The 24,317-nt window shown below is 40.2% G+C and overlaps 1 protein-coding gene across 2 annotated transcripts in view; it reads right to left on the reverse strand.

The window, feature by feature from the left end:
• ITGA8 (integrin subunit alpha 8) overlaps positions 1 to 24,317 on the reverse strand; it is a gene marked incomplete at both ends in the record, with an annotated part of 178,153 nt that overhangs the window by 25,337 nt on the left and 128,499 nt on the right. For both annotated transcript variants that reach the window (XM_082844951.1, XM_082844950.1), the window contains 3 exons: positions 7,769 to 7,897; positions 18,800 to 18,958; positions 21,157 to 21,262. In XM_082844951.1, the coding sequence (XP_082701077.1) occupies positions 7,769 to 7,897; positions 18,800 to 18,958; positions 21,157 to 21,262 (394 nt within the window). The remainder of the gene's footprint in view (positions 1 to 7,768; positions 7,898 to 18,799; positions 18,959 to 21,156; positions 21,263 to 24,317) is intronic.

The following is a 24,317-nucleotide window of genomic DNA, read 5'->3' on the forward strand; positions in this document are numbered from 1 at the left end:
AACTGCTGTTTCATATTATCAGAACTTGGGAAGATATTTCTTACAGACAATCACAACACCTGACCCTGGACTAAGTAAATCCTGAAAAAGCTTCGGAAGAAGGTCCATGAGTCCATTATCTCAGAGACCCAATGATATTAAGCCATGGACAGGTATTTGTTCCATAGCTTTATTCTATCTAAGTTACTTCCTGGTTATGAGGCAGAATCTCCTACAAGTTCCATCCATTAAGCTGCATTTATTTATTTATTTATAATTTTTATTGGAATATAGTTGATTTACAATGTTGTGTTAGTTTCAGGTGTACAGCAAAGTGAATCAGCTATATACATACATATATCCACTCTGTTTTAGATTCTTTTCCCATATCAGGTCACCGCAGAGTATTGAGTGGAGTTCCCTGTGCTATACAGTAGGTTCTTATTAGTTATCTATTTTATATACAGTAGTGTGTATATGTCAATCCCAATCTCCCAGTTTATCCCTCGCCCACCTCTTTCCCCCCTAGTAACCATAAGTTTGTTTTGTACATCTGTGACTCTATTTCCCTTTTGTAAATAAATTCATTTGTACCATTTTTTTAGATTCCACATATATTAAGCTGTTTTTAAACTAGTCTGTAGGGTTGCCTAACTTATAATGGGTAACTTTTAATATATGAAATGCATATTCCTAGAAAGAATTCATTATGATGACATTCTATCGAATTGTGTTTTTCTGATTGGATCCCAATATGTAAATCAATGGACACCTCACAATTCATTTTCTGTGTGCCCGTGGATAGGATGATACTTCTCGAATTGTACCCCCTCACTGACCTGGATTTATCCTGTGGATCGTGCTTTATTCATTTCCCACCTCTCAAGCACTGATGCTCAGTAAGCATCAGTTTATTGGATACTATGTGAGGTAGTGGACTGAGGCATCTCACTTTAATGACACTGATAAACCACAGAGTAACCTGAGGAATGTACTATTGATACAATTAGAAACTGTTTTTGGACTTCCCTGGTGGTCCAGTGGTTAGGACTCTGCCCTTCCACTGCAAGGGGCACGGGTTTGATCCCTGGTCAGGGAAGTTTCCACGTGCGGTGTGGCCAAAAAATAAAACGTAATTCTGAACTTAAAAAAATGGTTTGAAAACAAATAAAAACCTTGTCTGAGAACCTCAGAATTCTCCAAAAACAAAGCAGTCAGGATTGTGTATCTGATAAAGTCCAGTAAGGCCAGATTTCTCTAAGACGTTTCCAAATACAGGTGGGCTGGGCCGTTCTGGTTCCCCTAGCTGGGTGCTGAGAGGTTTGGGGCCTTGTGCCTTGAGCAGGAGCAGGAATCTCAAAGTTCTACAGTTTGTGCCCCTTGTGAGGACTCTCCTGTTTGCCTGTGCTCCATTACTGACGTGCTGTGTATCACCAATCCCACCCTCTGGAGGCAAAAGAGGGGAGTCAGAAGGAGGTAATTCTTGTAAACTCCCTGGGATGGTGGTCCCTGTTACCTAGCTCTGTTGGAGGGTTTTTGGAGAAGGTGATGCTCAGGATGAATCTTGAAGGGCGAGGAAGAGTTACTTAGCAGTATGAGGTGAGGAGGGCATGGTTCTCCTGTATAAGACCAGGGCATGTTCAGAAGAGAGGAGAAAAGGGTATTTGGGGGGTGGGGTGGGCAGGTGGAAATGAGATAGGAATGAGGTAAAGTCTAGGTGGTAAAGAATCTTCCTATTTGCTAAGAAGTTTCAGTTTGATTCAGAAGGTCCCGGGAAGCCCATGAAGCATTTTAAGCCAGGGATCTAATCATGTTTGTATTTTAGGGGACGGGTGGTAGGTGAGGAAGAATGGAGGGAGAAGAGTGGGAGGCAAGGAGGTTGATAAAGGCCAAGTGAGAAATGGCCAGAGTCCAAGTGAGAAATGTGGGGCCCTGAACTGACGCAGTGGGACTGGAGAGAGGAAGATGAATTCTGGAGAAGTTTAGGAAGTAGAATAGATCCTTGGTGACTAATCAAAGGTTGGGACGAAGGAGAGAGAGGGATGGGGGAGCTCTTTTGTTTGGGGGATTGCGTGAATGGGTACTGGCTTTCCTGAGATTGGGAATGCTAGAGAAGAGGCACATTTCGGGGGGGTCATGGAGACAGTTTTGCACATGTTGGGGCTGGGGTCGATCAGACATCCAGATGGACCTATACAGTCTAGAGTGTAGTCGGGAGGGGCTAAGATGGCAGAAGGCGCACCTAGGCCTGACTGGAGTCACACAAGGGTCACACAAGAAATTTCTCTAAAAGAGCAAAATCGATGGGAGAGAAGAGGAGGGGGCTGAGGATGGAATCCTGAGGCACAGGAGCATTTAGGGATGGGCAGAAGAGAAGTCGGTGAAAAATTCCAAGAAGGGGCAAGCCAGAAGGCAGGAAGAGAACCAGATGAGAATGTTGTGGGGATGGCAAGAGATGAGATGATTTCAAGAAGTGGTCAAGAGTATCATATGCTGAGGAGGGTCAGAAAGATAAGGTTTCTGTACGCTGAGTAGTGAAAGGGAGGAAGAGAAAGCTTGGAGAGGAGGAGATGGGATGAAAAGTACAAAAGCAGTGGGGACCCAAGATGAGAAAGGCAAGGATATTCTTAGGCGGAGGAGAAATTATAGTTCCATGTTAACAGATACAGATTTTTCCTATGCAAATTGGAAATTATGATCCCAACACAGGATGCTGGCATTTTGCACTTTCAAATTCCTAATCAGAAATGGTATTCAGTAAGTTGTTTTTAACTAAACAAAAACCGTAGGAGGTCTTATTTAGCTTTTGATTTTAAAATAAACTTTGCATAATCACTCTCTATCCCAAATTGTTTTGACTTGACGACATGGGGAGGTGGATGATTTGCAATTTTTGAACCAATAAGACAGAAAGGGAATAAAACATGAGTTAACAAAATCAGATATGGAAATAAAGGATCGCCTTGCTCTCATCTGTAAATAATACGTTTCTACGATATTCAGAGGTTAAAAATCGTCTTGTATTAAAAAGCTTTAATGAGACAGAGAAGGAGGGAAAAAATCTGACCTTACAACAGAAGTGAATAAAATATTCAAAGGAATTTTAGTTATTGAACTTCATTGCCTCAGCGTATGCATGAGAAATACACCAAAGTGGAAAATGGAAAATATATTCGAATCTTGATTTTCCAAATTGTTGGTTCCCATAGGTTTGGACATTGGTTCGCCAGAGGGCTTTCTCATTGGCACTGAATATGAGAATTCTATAGCTGTCAGTTATTGTTTTCTTTTTTTAAAAAAAATCAAGAAAAAGAGGGAGAGGACTCAAATCAATAAAATTAGAAATGAAAAAGGAGAAGTTACAACAGACACTGCAGAAATACAAAGCATCTTAAGAGACTACTACAAGCAACTCTATGCCAGTAAAATGGACAACCTGGAAGAAATGGACAAATACTTAGAAAGGTATAACCTTCTAAGACTGAACCAGGAAGAAACAGAAAATATGAACAGACCAATCACAAGTAATGAAATTGAAACTGTGATTAAAAATCTTCTAACAAACAAAAGTCCAGGACCAGATGGCTTCACAGGTGAATTCTATCAAACATTTAGAGAAGAGCTAACACCCATCCTTCTCAAACTCTTCCAAAAACTTGCAGAGGAAGGAACACTCCCAAACTCATTCTATGAGGCCACCATCACCCTGATACCAAAACCAGCCAAAGATACTACAAAAAAAGAAAATTACAGACCAATATCACTGATGAATATAGATGCAAAAATCCTCAACAAAATACTAGCAAACAGAATCCAACAACACATTAAAAGGATCATACACCACGATCAAGTGGGATTTATCCCAGGGATGCAAGGATTCTTCAATATACACAAATCAATCAATGTGATACACCATATTAACAAACTGAAGGATAAAAACCATATGATCATCTCAATAGATACAGAAAAAGCTTTTGACAAAATTCAACACCCATTTATGATAAAAAACTCTCCAGAAAGTGGGCATAGAAGGAACCTACCTCAACATAATAAAGGTCATATACGACAAACCCACAGCAAACGTCATTCTCAATGGTGAAGAACTGAAAGCATTTCCTCTAAGATCAGGAACAAGACAAGGATGTCCACTCTCACCACTGTCATTCAACATAGTTTTGGAAGTCCTAGCCATGGCGATCAGAGAAGAAAAAGAAATAAAAGGAATACAAATTGGAAAAGAAGAAGTAAAACTGTCACTGTTTGCAGATGACATGATACTATACATAGAGAATCCTAAAGATGCCACCAGAAAACTACTAGAGCTAATCAATGAACTTGGTAAAGTTGCAGGATACAAAATTAATGCACAGAAATCTCTTGCATTCCTATACACTAATGATGAAAAATCTGAAAGAGAAATTAAGGAAACACTCCCATTTACCACTGCAACAAAAAGAATAAAATACCTAGGAATGAACCTACCTAGGGAGACAAAAGACCTGTATGCAGAAAACTATAAGACACTGATGAAAGAAATTAAAGATGATACAAAAAGATGGAGAGATATACCATGTTCTTGGATTGGAAGAATCAACATTGTGAAAATGACTATACTACCCAAAGCAATCTACAGATTCAGTGCAATCCCTATCAAACTACCAATGGCATTTTTTTTACAGAATTAGAAAAAAAATCTTAAAATTTATATGGAGACAAAAAAGACCCCGAATAGCCAAAGCATTCTTGAGGGAACAAAACAGAGCTGGAGGAATCAGACTCCCTGACTTCAGACTATACTGCAAAGCTACAGTAATCAAGACAATATGGTATTGACAGAAAAACAGAAATATAGATCAGTGGAACAGGCTAGAAAGCCCAGAGATAAACCCACGCATCTGTGGTCAACTAATCTGTGACAAAGGAGGCAAGGATATACAATGGAGAAAAGACAGTCTCTTCAATAAGTGGTGCTGGGAAAACTGGACAGCTACATGTAAAAGAATGAAAGCAGAACACTCCCTAACCCCATACACAAAAATAAACTCAAAATGGATTAGAGACCTAAATGTAAGACGGGACACTATAAAACTCTTAGAGGAAAACATAGGACGAACACTCTTTGACATAAATCACAGCAAGATCTTTTTTGATCTACCTCCTAGAGTAATAGAAATAAAAACAGAAATAAATGAATGGGACCTGATGAAACTTAAAAGCTTTTGCAAAGCAGAGGAAACTACAAACAAGACAAAAAGACAACCCTCAGAATGGGTGAAAATATTTGCAAATGATTCAATGGACAAAGGCTTAATCTCCAAAATATATAAACAGCTCATGCAGCTCAGTTTCAAAGGAACAAACAACCCAATCCAAAAATGGGCAGAAGACCTAAATAGACATTTCTCCAAAGAAGACATACAGATGGCCTAGAAGCACATGAAAAGCTGCTCAACATCACTAATTATTAGAGAAATGCAAATGAGAATGGGCATCATCAGAAAATCTACAAACAACAGATGCTGGAGAGGGTGTGGAGAAAAGGGAACCCTCTTGCACTGTTGGTAGGAATGTAAATTGATACAGCCACTATGCAGAACAGTATGGAGGTTCCTTAAAAAACTAAAAATAGAATTACCACCTGACCCAGCAATCTCACTACTGGGCATATACCCAGAGAAAACCGTAATTCAAAAAGATACATGCACCCCAATGTTCATTGCAGCACTATTCACAATAGCCAGGTCATGGAAGCAACCTAAATGCCCATCAACAGACGAATGGATGAAGAAGATGTGGTACATATATACAATGGAATATTACTCAGCCATAAAAAGATACGAAATTGGGTCATTTGTAGAGACATGGATGAATCTAGAGACTGTCATAGAGAGTGAGGTAAGTCAGAAAGAGAAAAACAAATATTGTATATTAATGCATACATGTGGAACCTAGAAAAATGGTACCGATAACTGGTTTGCAAGGTAGAAATTGAGACACAGATGTAGAGAACAAACGTATGGACACCAAGGGGGAAAAGCGGTGGGGGGTGTGTGTGTGATGAATTGGGCAATTGGGATTGACATTTATACACTAATATGTATAAAATAGATAACTAATGAGAACCTGCTGTATAAAAAAGATAAAATTCAAAAAAAAAGAATTGAGGTATAACTGACATAGAACACGATTAATTTCAGGTATACAATGAAATGATTCAATATTTGTACATATTGTGAAATGAGCACCACAATAAGTCTACCTAACACCCATCACCACGCATAGTTACATAATTTTTTTTCTTGTGATGAGCACTTTTAAGCTCTACTCTCTCAGCAACTTTCAAATATGCAGTACGGTATTATTAATTGTAGTAACCATGCTGTACCTTACAACCTCATAACTTAAATCATTGTTTTCGGTTCTGTCATTCTTCCTGGAAACTTTTAAAAAATAATAATATTAGTTTTATTAATTTATCCTAAACTGCATAGCATATAGATTCCCTACTCTTATGTTTTGAAAAATATTACAGTGCCATAAAAATTTACAGGAACTTGAGTCATATCTGCCAACTGCCATAGCTTTTTGCCATGTAATTGCAGGTACTTCTATCAAGATTATAATAAATGTTCCTCTCTTGATTTAAGTTTAACTGATTATGTTAGACTTGCTCCTTGCACTTTGTGGCCATTTCCGTGTTTGAAACTGTTTGTATAGTCAAGATGAAATAAATACATGTCAGAGCATGTTCAAGACATACATTTTCACTAATTAAATTTTTATTGTCTTTTCAGTGGGATCTGGGGAAGAAAACTAGGCAAATACATGTGTTCAGTCTGTCATCCTGACTTGAAAAATTCTGTTTTATACTGCTGTTTTTCTATATATTTGGTTACTTTTTGCCCTACCCATCCCTATGTGTCTCTACTTGTGAAGCGCTGGGAGATTATGTTGGTTTTATTATCGTTTGTTACAGTGATCAAAGATTCTTGAGGCAGTACACTCATTATATGTCAGGTCTGGCATAAATGTTTTAAAAAGACATACATTGAAAAACACCACAACATTTTAACCTTTTTTACACATACAACCAATGGCATGAACATTCACATTGGAATGAGTGGGAAAACTGAATCTAAAATGCTGAGTTATGGGACTTCCCTCTCCATCCACTGGTTAAGACTCCGCACTTCCACTGCAGGGCGCAGGGGGTTGATCCTTGGTCCAGGAACTAAGATAAAATAGTGCATGACACGCAGCGTGGCCAGAAAAAAAAGCTGAGTCATGAATGCCGTCCACAGTTTCACGAAGGGCTGACTAAGCTCAGGCTAGATCCACCACAGACCCCACTGCTTTGGGCCCAGGAAATCTGCAAATACCATCCTCGATTCTTCCACTGGAGCAGAGAATTGTGAGAGTCGGGAATGGACACCCCAAGGACCCACTGCATGGGCAGTGTTCCAGGCTCACTTCAAACTCTCACCAGTTCAGTGTCTGGGGACCGGCTGATGACTGAATCTTTGTCTTCTTGAAATGCATGAAAGGTCACCTTTTATGTTTTCATTGTTATTTCTCTCCTGTGGCCCCCAGGGCAGGTTCAGAAGAGTGAAAAGCTTATATTACAAAAAAAAAAAAAAAAAAGTAGTTGCTTTCACACCTACAATACGTACTGCCAAAAATTGGGGCGTATCTGAGCCTGGGAGGGGACTGAAAAGCAGTACTTGAAGTTAAAACCACGTGCATTTGGGAATTCTGTCCAATCCAAAATCTGCGCACTGAGACAACTCACCAGGACCTTGGCGGGGCTCTGTCTGTGAGGCTCCAGCGCAGGCACGTCTCTCTTCCTGACCAGATGAGGGATGGTGGAGTTTCGCAAAAAGGCGCTCAGCTCAGGGGTGTCTTCGGCGGGGGCAGCGGGCTGCAAAGAGCGAGCCAGAAACAGCACATCAGGTACATGAGCGCTCGGTACCTTTTCACTTGCCTTGAGTGCTAGGCAATTTTTTTTTTTCGTGACTGTGATTCACCTGAGAATTCAGACCCGTTCTCATTGACCAGCAGCATACGCATCAGCAAGAGGAACCACACTGGTGGCAAACAAGCCTTTCCATTCTCCACTTATAGGAATCCCTGAAGCCCAGGGAATGCACTCCTGGAAAGTTTATCTTTATAAGCATAAGATTTTAAGCAGAAGTGATTTCCCCATAAGGGCAGAGAGGGTGGAAGTGACTTTCTAAGTGTGAGCTGTCATTTTCCCATTACTTTGCTCTCATTGTCGATCAGGGAACCGAGGGACATTCTGTGTGGTGAGATGCATCCTGAGGTGGCAGAAAAGTGAGGTGCTGATGGTGGGGAAACAGCCAGATGTGGTCAAGGACTTGGGCGTGTCTGGGCCCCAAACCCTGTAGCTGTTAAGTAGTGCTCCCTCAGGAGAGAGCTGTGTTGCAATGAACATGACTCTTCCCTAGCACACCACGTGAGCAGTGTGCCATGATGGAGCTTGTTTTCAGCCCTGAGTTTGTTTTGCAAGTGTTCCAGAACTTACGATGTTATCTCAGGCTCCGTGCTGGCCCTATCTGATCACCGAATAAATATTTTGAGAATTCCAGTAAATCACACATAGTATCCCATTAAAATTCTTTATTTTAGACCGACTGAATATAAAACCTAATTTTTTGCTCCCCACTACCTGTCCCTGACAGCACATCTTCTTTTACCCAGTCTTTTTTTTGTAGTCACAGGAAGAATCCTAGTATGCTCGTCTCCGTGGAATGAAAAAAGATATGCCTACACTGCAGCTGAAATGATAGGGCTCATCATGTCCTAAGAACCTAGAAAAATCTACTGGATAAACAGAAAGATAGAGTCCAGGCTTCTTGGTATGACACAGCCCCCTATATGCTGACCTCCGTCTGCTGCACCAGCCTCCCCCTTCATCAAGAGGCCCGGGCATCCTGCTTCCCAGCAAGCAGAACGACGCTCCACTCCTGCCCGGCACCAGGCTGACTCCCTGAGGCCTGTCTGATGTTCCAGATGATGGCTGTGCTCTCCATCAGCACCTGTCAAGCTGTACAGTCACTGTCTGCCAACTGGTGTGAGTTGCCCCATGAGAAAATGTCAAGTGAGAAGCATAGAGTCATATATAACATCCAACAAATATCAGAAAAAAAAGAGGAAGGAGACCCAGCCGGGAAAAGTCACAGGGGGAAATCAGATGTAGGAGACACCCCAGGAAAGTGATTCTGCAGCAGCCTCAGGAAAGGAAAGTTGCAAAAATAGTGACTAATGGGCTAGATTCTTTGCTATTCCTCCCATGGACAGGTTAGGGTCTAATCCCCCCCTTAAGCCTGGGCTGGCTTCAGGGACTTGCTTGACCAAAAGAATGTAGCAGAAAAGAAAAATAAATGAAAAATAAGTGACTAGGAATGTTAAATCCTGCCGAGGAATAAAGAAAGGTTAGGACTAAAAGGATTCACTGAATTTGTCACTTAAGAAAGTATGGACGTACGATCCAGCAACTCCACTTCTGGCTAGTCACCCGAAGAAAACAGAAACACTAACTGGGAAAGCTATCTGCACTCATGTTCAGTGCAACACTGTTTCCAATAGCCAAACCTGGAAGCAACCTAAGTGTCCACCAGCGGATGAATGGACAAAGAAATTGTGCTAAACATATACAACGATATACAATGCAGAATTATTCAGCCATAAAAAAGAAAGAAGTCCTGCCATTTGTGACAACACGGATGGACCTTGAGGGCAATATGTTCAGTGAAATAAGACACAGAAAGACCTTATGATCTTACTTACAAGTGAAATCTAAGAAAACAAAAGCAAAAAAAATCACGAAACAAACTTATCAGAGAATAGATTGGTGGTTGTGAGAGGTGAGGGTCAGTGGTGGGTGAAATGGGTGAAGGGGATCAAAAAGTACAAATCTCAGTTATAAAGTAAATAAGTCCTGGGGATGTAATGTATAGCATGGTGGCTATAAGTAACAATAGTGTAGTGTATATCTGAAAACTGCTAAGAGAGTACATCTCAAAAGTTCTCATCCCAAGGGAAAAAATTTGTAAATATATAAAGTGATGGATGTTAACCAGACATCATGATCATTTTGCAATAGATACAAATATCGAATCATTATGTTGTACATCTGAATACAATAAAATGTTATATGTCAATTATATCTCAATTAAAAAAAAAAAAAAGAAGTTATGGATGCCCTTTCCTGAGCAGGGGATTGGTATAGGTGGAAACTGAACCACAGAAGCTAAAGAATGAATGGGTTTAGAGAAATGGATAATTATTTGAAGAAGTATGAAATTAAATCTCAATCTTATTCTCATATTAACTAATTCCTAATGGCTAAGAGATGAGGTGCAGCTTCATCCTCCAAATAAGAAGGCACTGGAACAAAGCAAAATAAAACATGAATATTCTTAGCAGCTATTTATAAGGGAGACAAAAGATAGTAGCATAAAGCTTTAAGGGCATAAAGAGGATGCTGGCTTAGAAGTTACGACATTTATACAAAAGACTACTGGACAGTTTTTTAAAAATGATGTAGAGCTATGTAGTAATTTAGAAAGATATAAGATCTTAGTAAGAGGAAAAGGCAGGTTACAAAATTGCACACATAATACGATTTTTTTAAATGGCTGTTTATTTACATTGTGTGTCAGAAATAGGACTATTCAGAATAGCCATCTAATTGTTAGGCAGTGGTGGAGTTTTAATGATATTAAGGAAGTTTTGCTAATTACTTTTTAGGTATGATAATGGTATTATGGATTTCTAAAGAGTGTCCTTAATTATTGGCAATATACAATGAAATGTTTATGGGTGAAGTGGAAAAATAATGCATAAATAAATAGAAAATATAACAGTAAGTGGGTGGTGACATTACTGGAAATTAAATATTTTCTTCTTTATCTTTTTACGTCTTGCCTGATATATTCCTATGATGGACGTTTAGTACCTCTTAAGATGAAAACCAAAAAAATTATAATAAGAGTAAAAGAGAAATAAGGAAGTAGGGGTAGCAAGCTTGGCTAACAATGGAAGGGAAAAGAAATCCGTTCTTGTAAGAGGATACAGAGGCAAGTTATTTGCTTATTGTTTGTTTTGAAGATGGAGGAAATAAGTAACGTTATAGGCTCCAAGGAAGGAGCTAGTAGAGAGGAGGTTGCAGATACAGGAAACGGGGAATAGTGGATGCAGCAAAGTTAAATTTGGAACTGGGAGAACTTTCCTCTGAAAGTGCTGGAGAGGAGCTAAGAATGAGGGAGAGATGATTGGAAGGTGTATGTGTGGGTGGGAGGCGGGCGGTGAGGAGGGATTTGGGATGGGAAATGGGTCATTTGAAGACTGTCTCGCTTTAAGGTCACCTGCTAATAGTAGTGATGTTCAAGAGACTGGATAGGAGGTACGGGGAGAGGAGTGAAGGTCTGGAGAAGCCGGTTGAGGAGAGCCGGAGGGAGAGACCATCAGATGGCAGAGGGGAGTCTGCAGATGCTGCGGCCCAGTGAGCACGAGCCGCCCTCGGTCTGCAGCAAGCCCGCAGGCTAAGTGGTAGAGAAGCCAAAATCTGGGAGGGTGCAGGGACTCGGAAAGGATAGAGGACAAGGGAGGCGAAGTGAGGGAGCTTGTACAAGAATGTTTTAACCAGCTCATCGTGGATTCCAGGCTTGGCAGGAAAGAAAGCATGGCCAAAGGCAGCCTTGGGAGTCGGGTGGGTGGACTGACTCAGAGAACGTTTTCATATCAAGGAAGAAAAGGGCTAATGGAGAAAGGAAGTGAGGAAAAATAGAAAAGCAGGAGATTGATTTAGAGTCTTGGATGCTGAACTGAATATTTCAGAGGTCAGGTAGCTAGAGGTGATGTTCAGAGCACTGGGGTGATGAGGTGCCTGGGAGTGGGGTGAGGGTCAGCCCCATGGCCTTTGCAGCATTCCAGGACAATGGCAGGTGAGCCATGAGTTAGCTCAGGGATACTCAGTGGTGGAGAATCTGATAGAGAAACCTTTACAGCGTAAGATTAAAACTTGAGCTTAGACAGAAAATTCAGAATTGTGGAAATCTTTAAGATTCCCTTATATGTTTTCCATCATACACTCTGCGTGTGTGTGTGTGTGTGTGTGTGTGTGTGTGTGTGTGTGTGTGTGTAATTTTTGCTTTGAGATTTGTTATGTCCAATTTCTTCTTTTTTTAATAGGTCACTGGGAGACATGTTAACTTTGTAAGTAACCAAACTATAGAGCAGAGATGCTGGAAAGAACTAGGGCATATTTTTTATTCCCAAGGTGTAGCCTAGTAGTAGTAGTAGTAGTAGCTGTAGTAAAATAATAACCCAAAGAGAAGAAAACTCTTCAGCTTCCTGTGTGTTCCTATCAGATGCAGCTTGTGCACAGATAAAGTTATGACACAACCTATTGTGGTGGTCCCTGGTGTACCGTTTCTCACAAATATTTCTAAGTGGTCTCTCGGTAAAACAAAGGACTTTCTCTGAGCTAGAGAATGAACGTATGACACAGCAGGGGTTGGCTGATAAAATGTGTTTCTTTCTTTTAGTGACATTGTTTTACAAACAGAGGAATGCCATGCTTAAACACCATCATCAGAAAGTCTTCCAATGGCTCGCAACACAGTTTTCTCAAATGGCATTCCAGAAATTATTTCCAAGGACAAAACAAAATACAACCCAAAAAACAAGGTAGAAGTTATCCAAGAAACGTAAACAGTTAGTTAAAGGCTATTTTCCAGATGAATTTTCAGAGCCTGTTTCACAATGGATCATGAACCCATAAGTCAAGTTTTTCCTTAATCTGAAACCCTTAGGGGTGAGGGAGGCTGGCCCCTTAGCGCCCATGTTAGGCGGACTTTCAGTTCAGGGTAATGTTTGCTAAGTGCTATGCAAGCTGGTGGTAAACACTCATGTATCTTCTTTAGAACAAACATGAAAATTGCTTCTTTCTGCAATAAGGAAACAATTGTTAGCAATATGGCTCTCTCCCCAGGGCTAGTCTGAATCTGACCCCAACAGGAGTTTTCTATTTTCATAAATCTTCACAAACTCTTACTCTAGGATAGGTTGAAATTTACAGATTAAGTTAAATTAAAGTGGCTGGAATGTGCAATGCAGTTGGAAACGCAGCTTTGGAAGAAGAGTTGGGTGACATTAGATTAAGGGCTCTGTGGATCCAAACAAACGCAACACACACTCTGTTTTCAACTTGTTTGTCATTTGCCTTTGGATTTCGGATATTCCTAGTCCACAAGGGGCAGCGCCCTTCTCTCCTGTGACACTTTGCCTGTAATTAAATCGAAACGGAGACAAGTCCAAGGGGTCGGTCCACCATGTCATTTTCTTTAAGACATAAATGTTCAGGATTTATTGGGAGAGAAAAAAACCACAGCTGTTTTTTAACCTCCTGAACAGTTCATGCAAAGCATAACTGAAAGAATCAGTTCACTCCTTTGGTGATTTTGAAGCTTAGTTGTTGGACATGTGTTTTTACCTTCTGAAATATACATGAGAACTTGAAGACCATCTTAAAGAGAAGGTAAGGCAAAGAGAAATAGACCTCAGAAAGTATGTCTTTGGTGGCTGAAAATTGGCCATGTGATAAGTAACACTACTACAGGTGGTGTTATAAGTAACAGGTGAATGAAATTCCTCTATCAGAGAGAGCAGGAGAGAAAGGAGAGAGAGAGGAGAGAGGAGAGAGGGAGGGGAGAGAGAGGGGGAGGGAGGGGAGGGGGGAGGGAAGGGGGGAGAGAAGGAGGGGAGAGAGGGAGGGGGAGGGAGAGAGAGGGAAAGAGAGACAGAGAGAGAGAGAGTTGGGCTGGGAGCTGCTGCGCTACGAAGTACCAAGTGTCCTGCACTCTGAATTAACAAGAAGCAGTAGCACATGGAGGCAGTTATGAAGGAAGAAAATTCTCTTAAGGATAAGGCAAAACTATGCAAGTTTGCCAAGCCACTGTCTGATTTAAGAAAGCAATTTGCAGGGCTGTAATCCCTGATGAACAGTTTCTGTGTTTCTGCTTTCCATGTCTGCACTCTCTGGTTGTAATTTGGACTTCCTGTGGGAGCGGCCTTGTTCAAGAGATCAGTTCTCAGTGGTAACTTCCTGCTTTCTGCGGCTCCAAAGACAGTTCTTTCTACCTTGGCTTTCTCTCTTGCTATCAGTTGTCCTAGTCCAGTCCCCGTGAGATCATTTTTACCTCAGGATTCTCCCTTCTTGAACTCAGCCCCAGAACATTCTACTGTGATCTTAACGCAGGTTGGATTTGACCACCTTGTTTGTTTTGCTCTCTGGGCACAGTCTTACAATCCGTAGCTCTGTGTCCCAGCATCTCGTACTTGGCTGTTCCTGACAAAATCTTGCCAATTAAAAAAGTTCTTTACTCTCTATGCAAATTTGGTTCCTTAATCGTGTTTACTTTTTCAACTTCATCTTATCGAGAGATTGTAGCCTGTTTGAAGGACTCTCCCAACCCTAGGATAGAGTCCACCAAAATAAGAAAATTGGTAGTTTGAAATCATTATTTTACTGCCTTTAGAATAGTTGAGAAATACTTTACCCAATTCTAAAATTTTATTCCAAGGAGGATCTGGAACGAATTAGATTTAATGGATTGGTTGGAGTGCTGCAGACAGTTGAAGGTTTCAGAATATTTCAGATGGTAGGATGTGGGGAAATGGCCGCCTCCAAACCCTCTGTCCCTGCCCTAGACCATGGAGTCTGGAAGTAGAAACTTCACGGCCACCTGTTTCTGCCCCCAGGCTTGTAGAAGACAGAGAAATGAAGTGGAACTATCATGGGAGGAACAGAAAACCAGAGACCACAGCCTTTTCATTGGAGTTGGGAGTGAAAGCCGGGGTGACAGTGACACTCCCAAGTGCCACCCCTCATGCTTGCTTGGGCTGCACTCCGCAAGGGTCTGTGCACCTCGGTCAAGCTTTTCCTGAAGCCCATCATCTCCCCGGGCTTCTTTCTACCCCCACGCTCAGACGTTTGAACAGTGTCAGAAAGCAGGCTGAGTGGGTCCCCGCGCAGGCTAACATGAGGCAAGCACTTACAGATAAAAACCTCACTCCCTTCTGAATGTGTCCTCCCTGCCCGCAACCCTAATTTAGTTGCTGATGCTCTGTACTTGGGTAACAAATGAGTGGGATGTGGGTGAGATCTTGTGCCCACTTTCTGCTAAGACAGTCACAGGTCTTAGGAGAACACGGACATGGTGGTGGCTTTCCAACGTGGTCAGTGTCTCCTCTTCAAACCTTGTGGACATTCGGGTAACTCATGGGATAACCAAACAATACACTTCCTGTTAGAGCTGAACCCGGTCAGGCCTACTTGCACTTGGAGGCTGAAGTGAGGAGAGTGCATTTGGAAGGCATACTTAATTTATAGGTGGGTTGTATTTCAGAAGGTTTTCAGCCTTGAATGTTTGGCACTCAGAATACCTTCGTCTTTAGAAATGATGTTTTAAATGGTGATTCAGTTCTCGGGCCAGCCCACAAGAAAATCTACTTTATCCACAGTATGGCTTTGATGCATACAGCTAAGTATTTGCAATAAAAAATAAGGCCAGGGCAGTTGCTACATGAGTAATTTTTTAAAATAGGAAAAAAATGGTTGTGTTAAGTACATTACATTAAATGCTGATAGACTTAATTAGAGTGAAGCCTTGTGGAGATTCTGCGGAGGATATCTGGGGAATTTCAAAGGTTTTAGAGCTGGGGGCACTGGTTCCTTAAAGTGGGTGGCCTAGAAAATGTTTCAGAGGAAATCCGATGGTTTCCAATTCATAAGCCGATCTCCTGAGAACTTGTGAGAGTTGGAAAGAGTCAGTGAAGGAGAGAGCTATTTTCTGTGGTAAGTGGATAAAAGTGAAAATATACATGGGAGAAGTGGACTAAAAAATTGTATGTGAACACAAGAGGAAGGGAGTTTTTGTGAAAGGAAATCAACTGAATGGCTGAAGAGGAAAACATGGTGGGGCACTCTGGAAATCCTCTGGAAGAAATTTCAGAAAGTTGAGGTGGTGGTTCCTCCTCTGATAGGTCCATGGTTGGGACATTTTGGTGGCTGATCCAGTGGAGACTGGAGCTTCCTCAGAAAAGACTGGTAGATGCAGAGGTTTTAGAGACACTCACCACCTATCCCTCTACTCATAAAGAAATTGTAGAACCATATAGTAAGGAATTGTACATTCGTCCACGCATAGGTAAGATTTAATACTGTGGTTTGATTCTGCCTATGTGAATGTATTTCTGTGGTTTGATCCTGCCCATGTGAATATATTTCTGTGGTTTGATCCTGCCTATACGAATATATTTCTGTGGTTTGATCCTGCCTATACGAATATATTTCTGTGGTTTGACCCTGCCTATGCGAATATATTTCTGTGGTTTGACCCTGCCTCTGCGAATATATTTCTGTGGTTTGACCCTGCCTCTGCGAATATATTTCTGTGGTTTGATCCTGCCTGTGCGAATATATCTCTGTGGTTTGATTTTGCCTATGCGAATACATTTCTGTCTCCTTTTTCCTTATACCATATCCACCCCCTCTCTGCTCCCCAGTTAAAGAACTAAGTTTCTAAAAAAATTAGATAGTTTAAAATAAAACTATCTATACTCCAATTAAAAAAAAAAAACCCTGGCAATTAGCTTTGATGCAAGAATCTGAAATCGATATGAGATTTAAAAGTTTACCTGGCCTATTCTTTTGACAACAACAAGATATAATAAATAATTTGCTAATTTCCCATTCATATTTAAGACAAAGAATAGACTGTTTAGCTTTGCATTATCCAGAAAGAAAGAAATTGCCAAGTAAATTAATAGTGACTTCACCAAGAAACTATTTACTATCTTAAGAGGAAAGTAATTTCCAAGTACTCTCAACTGTTTATAGCTACTCATATAAAAATTGATTATCAAGTTTTAAAATCTATTTATTGATAAAAGCTCATTTAGACTCTTTGGGTCATACTTGTTAAATACAGGTAAAAGTACTTTGAGAACCTGAAAGTAGTAACCTTTCAAGTTTTCCATGAATTCAGAATTTCAAGAATTCACAACTTGTTATACTGAGTTATTTTAGCGTGCTCTTACTTTCTATTGTAATCAAATCTTATATTCAGTTTCTACAGATGGAGTTTTATAAAATAAGCATAACTGAGTTGCATTTTAAAAAGTACTAGCCTCAGAAAGATTTTTAATCAAAGTCTATACTTTAAGAAATAACTGGCTAGCAGGGAATGCAGGTAATGGGGACATACTCCCACCCAGTTTGCACGAATCTGCCAATGTTTAAGGCTAGTTATCTATTGGTACCATTACAGCCAGTGTAAACGTTTGTTAAATTGCAACAAAGAAAAAAATAACTCACCACCAACACACTGCACCAAGTTACATAATATATACAAATATATAGAAATAGTGTCAGATACACACTAAGCATTAAACTCAAAGAGAGTTAGAAACCTGCTGCATAATCATGTGCTCCAAGAATCTCAGGACTGAAATAGGGTCTCAGGTAACTGCAGAACAAGAGATGTGAACGTTTTCATTACGTAGATGTTATCTATTAACATTTAAAGATACTATTTTCTAATAAGCTGCTGTCCTTGAAGATGTTAAAATTATCTCAGTGAAGAACAAAGAGAGAGGAAATGGGGTGGGGCGGGGGAAGGATGCCAAGGAGGAAGTATTTTAAATAATTTTGTGGAATACAAGTGGCCTTATTTATTAGTTCCCCATGAAGAATGAGGCTTGTTGCCCCACAAATCCGTGAATACTGGACCTCCTTTCAATCTTCCTCTCTTTGAATAAAAGGCATGTTGGGTTGAAGAAGAAATCCTTTCATAATGTCAGTGCCCCAGTGCCACTGGTTGAGAACAGAGGAGGACCTGCGTTCCGGATGATTGAATTAGTATTTCCCAAAGCCCGCCCTCTGCTCATCATGTCCCTGCCAGTACTAGAGAGTGTTAATGAAGTTCTCTTTTGAGGACATCTCATTAACAAGGGATTTTTTTTTTTTTCCATTCAAATGTGACATTTTCAAAGGCTTACACTCATTAATTTCTTTCCTTCCCAGAAGGAACCCAAAGCCAGATTTGGGTTTTAATCTGGACAAAATCAGCTCTGTGGATGCTTGAGGTCCTGGGTAGTGCAAGTGTGACTCACAAACCAGCAGATGGTGATCGGGTTGGGGGTCTGCAGAGAGGCAGAATCTCAGACCCCCTCCAGACCCTGTGTCTTACAGAGACCTCCAGGTGATTCGGATGTGCTTAGAGTTTGAGAAGCCCTGACCTAGGTGCCTCTATAAGCTGGGGGTTCTCAGGGCATTAAGATGGACTTTGGCAAATTATCGCATTTCACTACTTGCTATTGGCAACATCTGGAAAAGCCCATTTTGGCAAAGACCCTTATGTTTTTTGGCAATATACCAAAAAAGACTTTATAAATAGCATTTTGTACAAATTCTCCAAAACATGACATGGGGTCTATTTCTGATTTGGGTTTAGTCATGCTGCTGGTCAAACCATGTGTAAGAGGTAATATCGAAAGAGGCTAAATGAATGACAGATTACCATGAGCAATAAAACCAGGAGAAACTGAAGTTTTCTGGGAGTGATATTTTAAGTTAGAGCTGGTATTTTACCTATGACAGTGAAAGCAAAGATCTGATCAGTTATCACTGAAGTAACATAATCACTTTGCTTTTTACTTTTAGTAAGCCACTGTTTGTATTTTCTCCTTACCATGAAAAATAGAGCCAAGCTGCTGGTTAGACAAGGCTTCTTACCTTTATATCCTGTGGGTTGATATCAGGATTTGTTTGACATCGCAGAGGTCCCAGAGTTTGAATATGAAAAATGTAGAGGAGAAATTCATCCCGGGCAGAGAAGGGCCAGCCCACCTCCAGGAGGGTATCACTGATGGTGCTTGGTCCAATATTGTGCAGCTACAAGCAAGGAACACATGATGGAATGGTTAGCACAAGGCAGCAAGATGAAATCAAACTCCATAGACTCTGGACCTCTTCTAAAGAAGCCTTTATTTTGGCTTTAAGTCAAAGCCAAAATATGGACTTTGACCATGAAAACAGGAAGACAGAGTCTCTATAAGCAAGAGGAGTTCTGAAAGCAAAAGATGAGCTGATGCTGAGAGAAGACGATTCAATCTGTGAAGCTCTAAGGGTAGAGTTCCTCTGCAAAGACCAGATTCACCATGTCTGATAATTGTGCAGTTTACCTTACATTTACATTAATCTAATCACAGTGCTAGGAATGCCATTTTAATTATCTGCTTTCTAAACTTGGTTATTCTTTCTTTACATCGAAATCTGCCCCTTTCCTGACTACTGATTTGTCAATTGCAACCATATGCGATGCACTTTCTCTCACCCTCTGGACAAATGGCTATCCATCAAATACCAGAGATGGTCCGGGCTCACCACAGTGCACTTCAAGTGTGCATTTCAAAGCTGAGCCCCTTCTGTCTTAATCAACGAATCTCAAGGAAAGAAAGGCCACAGTGCATAAGGAGATGAACATTTCGAACACAAGAATCCTATACTTGCAGGACACAAAACATTAAGTGGATTTAAATTTACTGTGGTTTTCAAAAATTCACTTCAAAGTTAGCTGGGACCTTTTGTCTTTTTTTTTCACAGTTCTGACAGCTGTAATGATCCATAAAACAATTTATTATTGGTTTTGCTTATTAGGTGGCTTGTTTAATTCATATTATCAAAGCAACATGGCATCCTGTGATAAAAGTATATTTTGAGACAAGAGATTAGCCTGTAAGAAATGTTCAACGATTACTTTTGGCACTACTGGTTATTACCCTAAAATTTTATGATCCATTTTGCTCAGATTAGAAACAGGGCTGCCCTGAGAATGATTGAGTTTGAATGTTTTCAGACTTTAAAATTTCACCATTCTTAAGGAGAAACTAGTACACACAAGGTTTAATAAATTATTTGACAATAATTTTTCTTCCAGCTAGGTTCTTAATCTGAATGGCCTTGGGGACTGTGTTATCCTTTTGTTATCAAGAGAGCTTAAGCCAAAGCTTTGATCCAGCTTTGGACAGGGCTTCTGATTCTGGACCACAGGTTGGGCACATGGCAGGCTTTCATGTTGACACTGCACAGGAGCTGATGCTTCTTCCCCATATATGTAAACAGCTCATCAGTTTTGAAATGGCTTTATTGTTATCCTTAGAGAATGCTATTCATGTCCCTTGTAGCTTGAGATGAAAGTCACAGAATTATTGGGTCAGCGGCATGCAGGATAGGGAGCATTGACCAAGAAGGAACCTCAAACAGAAAATGGCTTGTAACATCATTTTCACCAGATTTCCATTCTTGGTCCCTTGAAGATGAACAGGAAAAACTGTTCTCCACTGATAGCATTTACTTTATTTAAAGAAAAAAAAAGAACAACTATTAAACTAACCCTTTACTCTATCTTGGTTTCTAACTATAAAAAAATTTAAATGTTTCATATAATGTGTTCACAAAGCTCTTCCCTATAAACAGTTTAACACTTGAAGTGGGATCAGATCATCAGGGCTTTATCAGGAGCTCGTGGTTTGCTTCTGAAAAATCAGTGGACTATTTTAAATCTCAGAATAAGATACATGTCTGATTGGGGTTAGTCGAATGAACAGTAAAATTATTCTTACCTATCTACCATCCACCCACATTATATATGCATTTTGGGGGGTACAATTGTGAATAATCCATACAGTTTTCTCTGTCTGGTAACTTCTGGTTGGTGACCCTTTAGTTTAAGAGGTGGGTGGGTTTTAAAAATAGCTGAAAATGTAGGAAGAAGTGAAAGTCTAGGGAGCTAGTCATTTTTAGAAGTAGGCTGTCCAAACATTAAAAGAGAGGAAATAAAGAGCATTTAAAAATGAACAGGAGCAAGATAAAATGTTTCTCACTGTATAATGGCTCTCGCCACTAAAAAGCAAGTGACGGTAGAGTGGTTACTTAACAGGACACTCCCAGCACCCACTGCAATATGAGAGCAAATGAGGACAAATCTAGGCAGGATATAAACAGCTCCGACCTCAGATTGGTGTCTTTTATTATTACTAAAGAGCATAAGAACAAACCCTGAACGCAATTTCAACAGAGACAACGGCTACCTCATAAATATGTTCCACCAATGGTCCAACTCCCTCCTCCTTGCGGGGCTTCTCTTCCGGTTCCCAGTTACGAATGGGCAGAACGATCTGCGGAGGGTGGGATACCCTGAAACATGGAATGTGACGTCAATGGCTGGTGCTGGCACATGTAAAGAACGCTTCACTTGTGTGGAGTACATTAACAGCGGCGGCAAAGAGTGACTGTCAGTTTATTTGAATAGATATTTCCCGCAAGGAAAAAAGTAGTGAAAGTTTTGTTCAGCAAAATCACTAATAGGTAAGGGTCTGAAATATCTCTTAATTAACTGGTCTCTAGCTCAGATTGACTATTTTATAGCATCTCCTCTCTTGGGCACTAGGGGGCAGAGCAGAGAGCATGCCTGAGCTGAGATGGATAATTTCACATATACATACGTAAATACATACATCTATCTATAGATCCTGTGTAAGTGTGTGTGTGCGTCCGCGTGCACGCGCGTGTGTGTACAGGATCTATAATCCATGCTTTATGCCATATCAAGAAATGGGACATTTTTGTGGATAAAAATCTAGACTTCTGTGTGGTGTGTTAAATGTCCAGTTGTGACGAAATACCGTTTCTAGTTAAATACTGCAGAGTGGAAAAGTGGCCACTTGTATATTTCTCCTTCTTAGATTTCTCTGGCTTTCCATGAACGCAGGCATACCTCTCACAAGGCCAGGCCCAGAGCCAAAATAAAGCCTGATCAAGTTCTAGAGTTATTTTATAGATAACTGAAAGCGTGAGACAGAGTGAGAGAATGTGAGAGTTACATGGTAGAATCATGTAAGTAAGATATTAACTTGTTACATCGGTATTTTTGCCTGCTACTTACACCTAGAAAGGGAGCACGTGGCATCATTCCATATTAAAAATTGATTGCAAACTAAATTGTTATTGTTATATAATCTTAAAAAGGATAATTCCCCCCAAACAATGCTTTCTAGCAGTTTTTAGGTAAAAGGTATCTTTAAAAGAATTCTCAGACCTTCAGCTAACTTCAGCAGAAAACATCTCTTGGCAATCCGAAGTCTTAAATGCCCTTTTAAGAGTACCCAGTAATTAGCACAGCCTTTAGCAACTTCGGATGTTATCTTTTGGGTAATGTCTTTCTAAAGCAGAAAGCAAAATGCATTGGGTTAAATTCTGACCCTAGGGCAAATAATTTAATTTCTGTGTGTCTCTATTTCCTCATCTGGAAAATTTTGATAAAACCCTGGGTTGTACACTACAAATGATTGGAAAACATGTCAAATGCTTTTGGTCAAAGTCAATTTGGCTTCATTCTCTCCTTGGGGTGGATGGGAGACGTCCATGTTTTTAAACTGACAACCCACAGAAATGTTTCTAAATTGTAAAGCCCTTTGCATTCATCCTTCATGTACCACTAGTAATTAAAAAGTGCAGAGCACGGCCTTCTGGACTGATGCTTCACCGTTTTCTACTTGTAGATCAGTTTGTGATTATGCCACGCTCCCCTTTCTGACTTGATTTGATTAAACCAAGTTTGGATCAGTCATAGGGTACGTGGTGAGGAGAAGAGAAGATGGCAGGGTGATTTCATCAGAGGGATGCCCAGAGAGCTTGGGCTTCCATTCCCAAAGGATCTTGACAACCTCACCACCCAAAGCTTTACTTTGCTCTCAGTTTAGCCACAGAGAGTTGGTTCCATGCTCTACATCCGTTGTGAGGCTCTAGGGAAACTTTATTTATTTTGGTATAGAGAAGGAAAAAAAATACAGAATAGAAGCTGAGCCCGTTTTCTCTGAAAATGTTTATTCCTATGGTCATCAATCCTGTAGCACTGGTCATAAATTTCCTAGGACCAGAGAGTCATACATTTAGACCTTGGCAGGTACTGTGGAGACAATGTGCTCAAACTTCCTCATTTTATACATGAAAATAAAACTGATGACCAAAAATGTAGGGGGTTGGTTGCACGTGAAGACGAGGGCTCGGGTTTACTAAGCACTATTCGCTCTATTTCCAATTTACAGTGCTCTGTGGGGGCCATTAGGGTGCAGTGGTTTTAGTAAACACAACTTAAAGAAACTTCCTGGCCCATTTGTGTAGCAAAATAAAATAGAAATCTATAAAGAAATACACAGTCTGTCACAGGGCATGGGAAAAATTCAAAAAGTATGGTTCATAAAAATCAGTTATATATCCTCTAAGATCTTTTCAAATCTAGGTAAACCACAGACAAAGAATGGCTCCCTAAATATTCCCAACTATATAAGTGAAATGTTTATTGTCTTCAAAGTTATTAAGAAAGAAGATAGCAAGTGAGGAAGAAAAAAAGAGAATGTGAACAACTAATTAGCCTAAGAGGTACAGCCAGTGTAGTAACCTAACAACCCGTACTGAATGGTCTTCACATTCTTAGACAGAGCGTTATTCCACGGAGACCCTCGAGTAATAAGGCTGGGGTACTCAGTGGTAACACTGGACATGAGGAGGGGATTTAAGGGGAAGCAAGGAATTCGGTGTTTTACAAGTTAAAGTCTATCTGTTATCAGGGAGTTCAAATCTAGTGATTTGGTTGTGTGGTGTGAGCCCTATTTGCATAATCCCATTTCCAATCCCCATTAGTCCCAAATAGCAAAGACTATCATTTATTGTATGGAACAATAATGTGTAGGTTGGCTATACCTGCTATAGACAGTATCTATGTAAATCATGGTTATCCATGATTGCAGTCTCTCTTAACACAAACCTACTCAGTCCTGATTATTTTGCCAAGGATACAATTTTATTTTTATTTTGTTAAGAATTATTTTAATTGAAGTATAGTTGATTTACAATGTTGTGTTAGTTTCTGGTGCACAGCAAAGTGACTCAGTTACACATATATGTGTGTGTGTGTGTATATATATACTTTTTCATACTCTTTTCCATTACAGTTTATATTGAATATAGTTCTGTGTGCTATGCAGTAGGACCTTGTTGTTTATCAAGGACACAATTTTATTACTGTTTGTGAGCTCAATACTATGTGTGCTGCCTCTTGTAGCCAAATTTACTTCTCTGCAGGTGTGTGCTAAATTAATCCTTTGTACCAACAAATGACGTGTAAATCTGCTTAAAGACAGTGTTGACATTATCTGGCTTTGAAACAAATGGGACAATTTGCAATACTTTA

This window comes from Leucopleurus acutus (assembly GCF_964270905.1).
Source record: "Leucopleurus acutus genome assembly, chromosome: 1".
In the NCBI taxonomy this organism is placed as follows: domain Eukaryota; kingdom Metazoa; phylum Chordata; class Mammalia; order Artiodactyla; family Delphinidae; genus Leucopleurus; species Leucopleurus acutus.